A 1,606-nucleotide genomic window follows, 5' to 3' on the forward strand; every position below is an offset into this window, starting at 1 on the left:
AAAGCACTGGATTTCCGTGGCTGGCCTCTTGTTTCTGTTGGCTGCACAGACGATATGCTTCGCGAGTCAGTGTAGCGTCTACAAACAATGTCTGACTATAACCTTTGGCGTCGCTTACGTCAGCGGAGGTGGGTGAGGATTCCGTTTCGTTTCGGTTTGAAGTTTCAGTCTCGTTTCGTTATTGTTTGGATTCCATTCTAGAATTTGTTCGTTCTTTGCCAGATTAGTTTTTGTTGTTGTTATGTTGCACCTTGCACGCATATATCCAAATACATTCACACACATACGCATCCCACACAAACACACACACACACCACACACAAACACAAATAACAACACACAGACACACGTAACCACACACAGACACACACACAAAAACACACATAACCACACACAGACACTCGTAACCACACACACAGACACACATAACCACACACACACACCCTTAGGTCTTCTGACTCTGGTAGGCATAATAATTTACGTAGGAGCTATAACGGAAGAAGCCGGCAACAAGTTCAAATCAAAGGAAGACTACCCATTCCAATATTTTTACGGACCCTCGCTGATCCTGGCCATTATGTCATTCGTCACGTCCCAAATGACAGGCGTCATCTCTATTAATCTTTTCCTCTCTAGAAAAAAGCACCGAAACCGAAACAACTCGACTAGCGTTAAACCGACTCCGAGCGAGTCGAGTATTAAGATGTCGTGTGGTAGCTACCCTAGCGATTTAGCCGCAGTTGCGAAGGGCTCATTAAATGGAGATGGTCTAAAAAATGGCAGAGGAAGCTGTGACTTGTGCACAGACGATGTGGATTTGAATGTTGAGGATTTGTTGAATGATTCGTTGAAGAAGTGTTCGACTGGAGCTGGAGATGCTGATGAGAGGAGTCAGCCGACATATCAGCAGTGCTGCTCTAATTCTTACAACCAACACTACTCTCAACAACAACAACAGCAACAACAACACTCCCAACAACAACAACACTCCCAACAACAACAACAACACTCCCAACAACAGCAGCATTACACGCAACATCAAAAACAGAAACTATTTAACTATCGACTTCAACAGCAGAGTAAACAACAACAACATCAGCCGCTACAGGCCAATTACACTAAACAAAACAACAAAAAAACACAACAACAACAACAGCAACAACAACAGCAACACAACTTGCTTCAAAGACCCATGCTAACAACAAGCAGTTCAGTCGATTGTTACCAACGCGCCAACCAACCAAATCAACAAAAAAAACAACAATTGAGTCAAAACAACATAATCGAACAACAACAACAACAACTAGCCAACAAACATTCCAAACTAAGACAACTGACACGAAACTACTCTGAGGAAACATCTTGGAGGTTGTGCGCATCAGAACTCATCCCAACAATTGAAAACAAATCAATCGAAAATATTTCCTACCACACAAGTCGAAGCATTCAACAACTACATCAACAACAACAACGACAACTACAATTAGACCGCTACAACATACTTCATCAGCCACAACAACAACAACCGCAACAACATTACTATAGCCAAAAACAGCAACAACAACAACATCATCTACAACTACCGAATGTAGAGAAATACTCACAA

At 42.2% G+C, this 1,606-nt stretch overlaps 1 protein-coding gene across 1 annotated transcript; it reads left to right on the plus strand.

The window, feature by feature from the left end:
- Positions 1-1,588, plus strand: HELRODRAFT_184703 (hypothetical protein; the record flags this gene model as incomplete). Its single annotated transcript, XM_009019160.1, has 2 exons — positions 1-128; positions 450-1,588. Coding segments are annotated over 2 exons (1,267 nt in total), but the record flags the coding sequence as incomplete, so codon positions are not given.
- Positions 1,589-1,606: the final 18 nt, after the last annotated feature.

Source organism: Helobdella robusta (assembly GCF_000326865.2).
Source record: "Helobdella robusta unplaced genomic scaffold HELROscaffold_2335, whole genome shotgun sequence".
In the NCBI taxonomy this organism is placed as follows: domain Eukaryota; kingdom Metazoa; phylum Annelida; class Clitellata; order Rhynchobdellida; family Glossiphoniidae; genus Helobdella; species Helobdella robusta.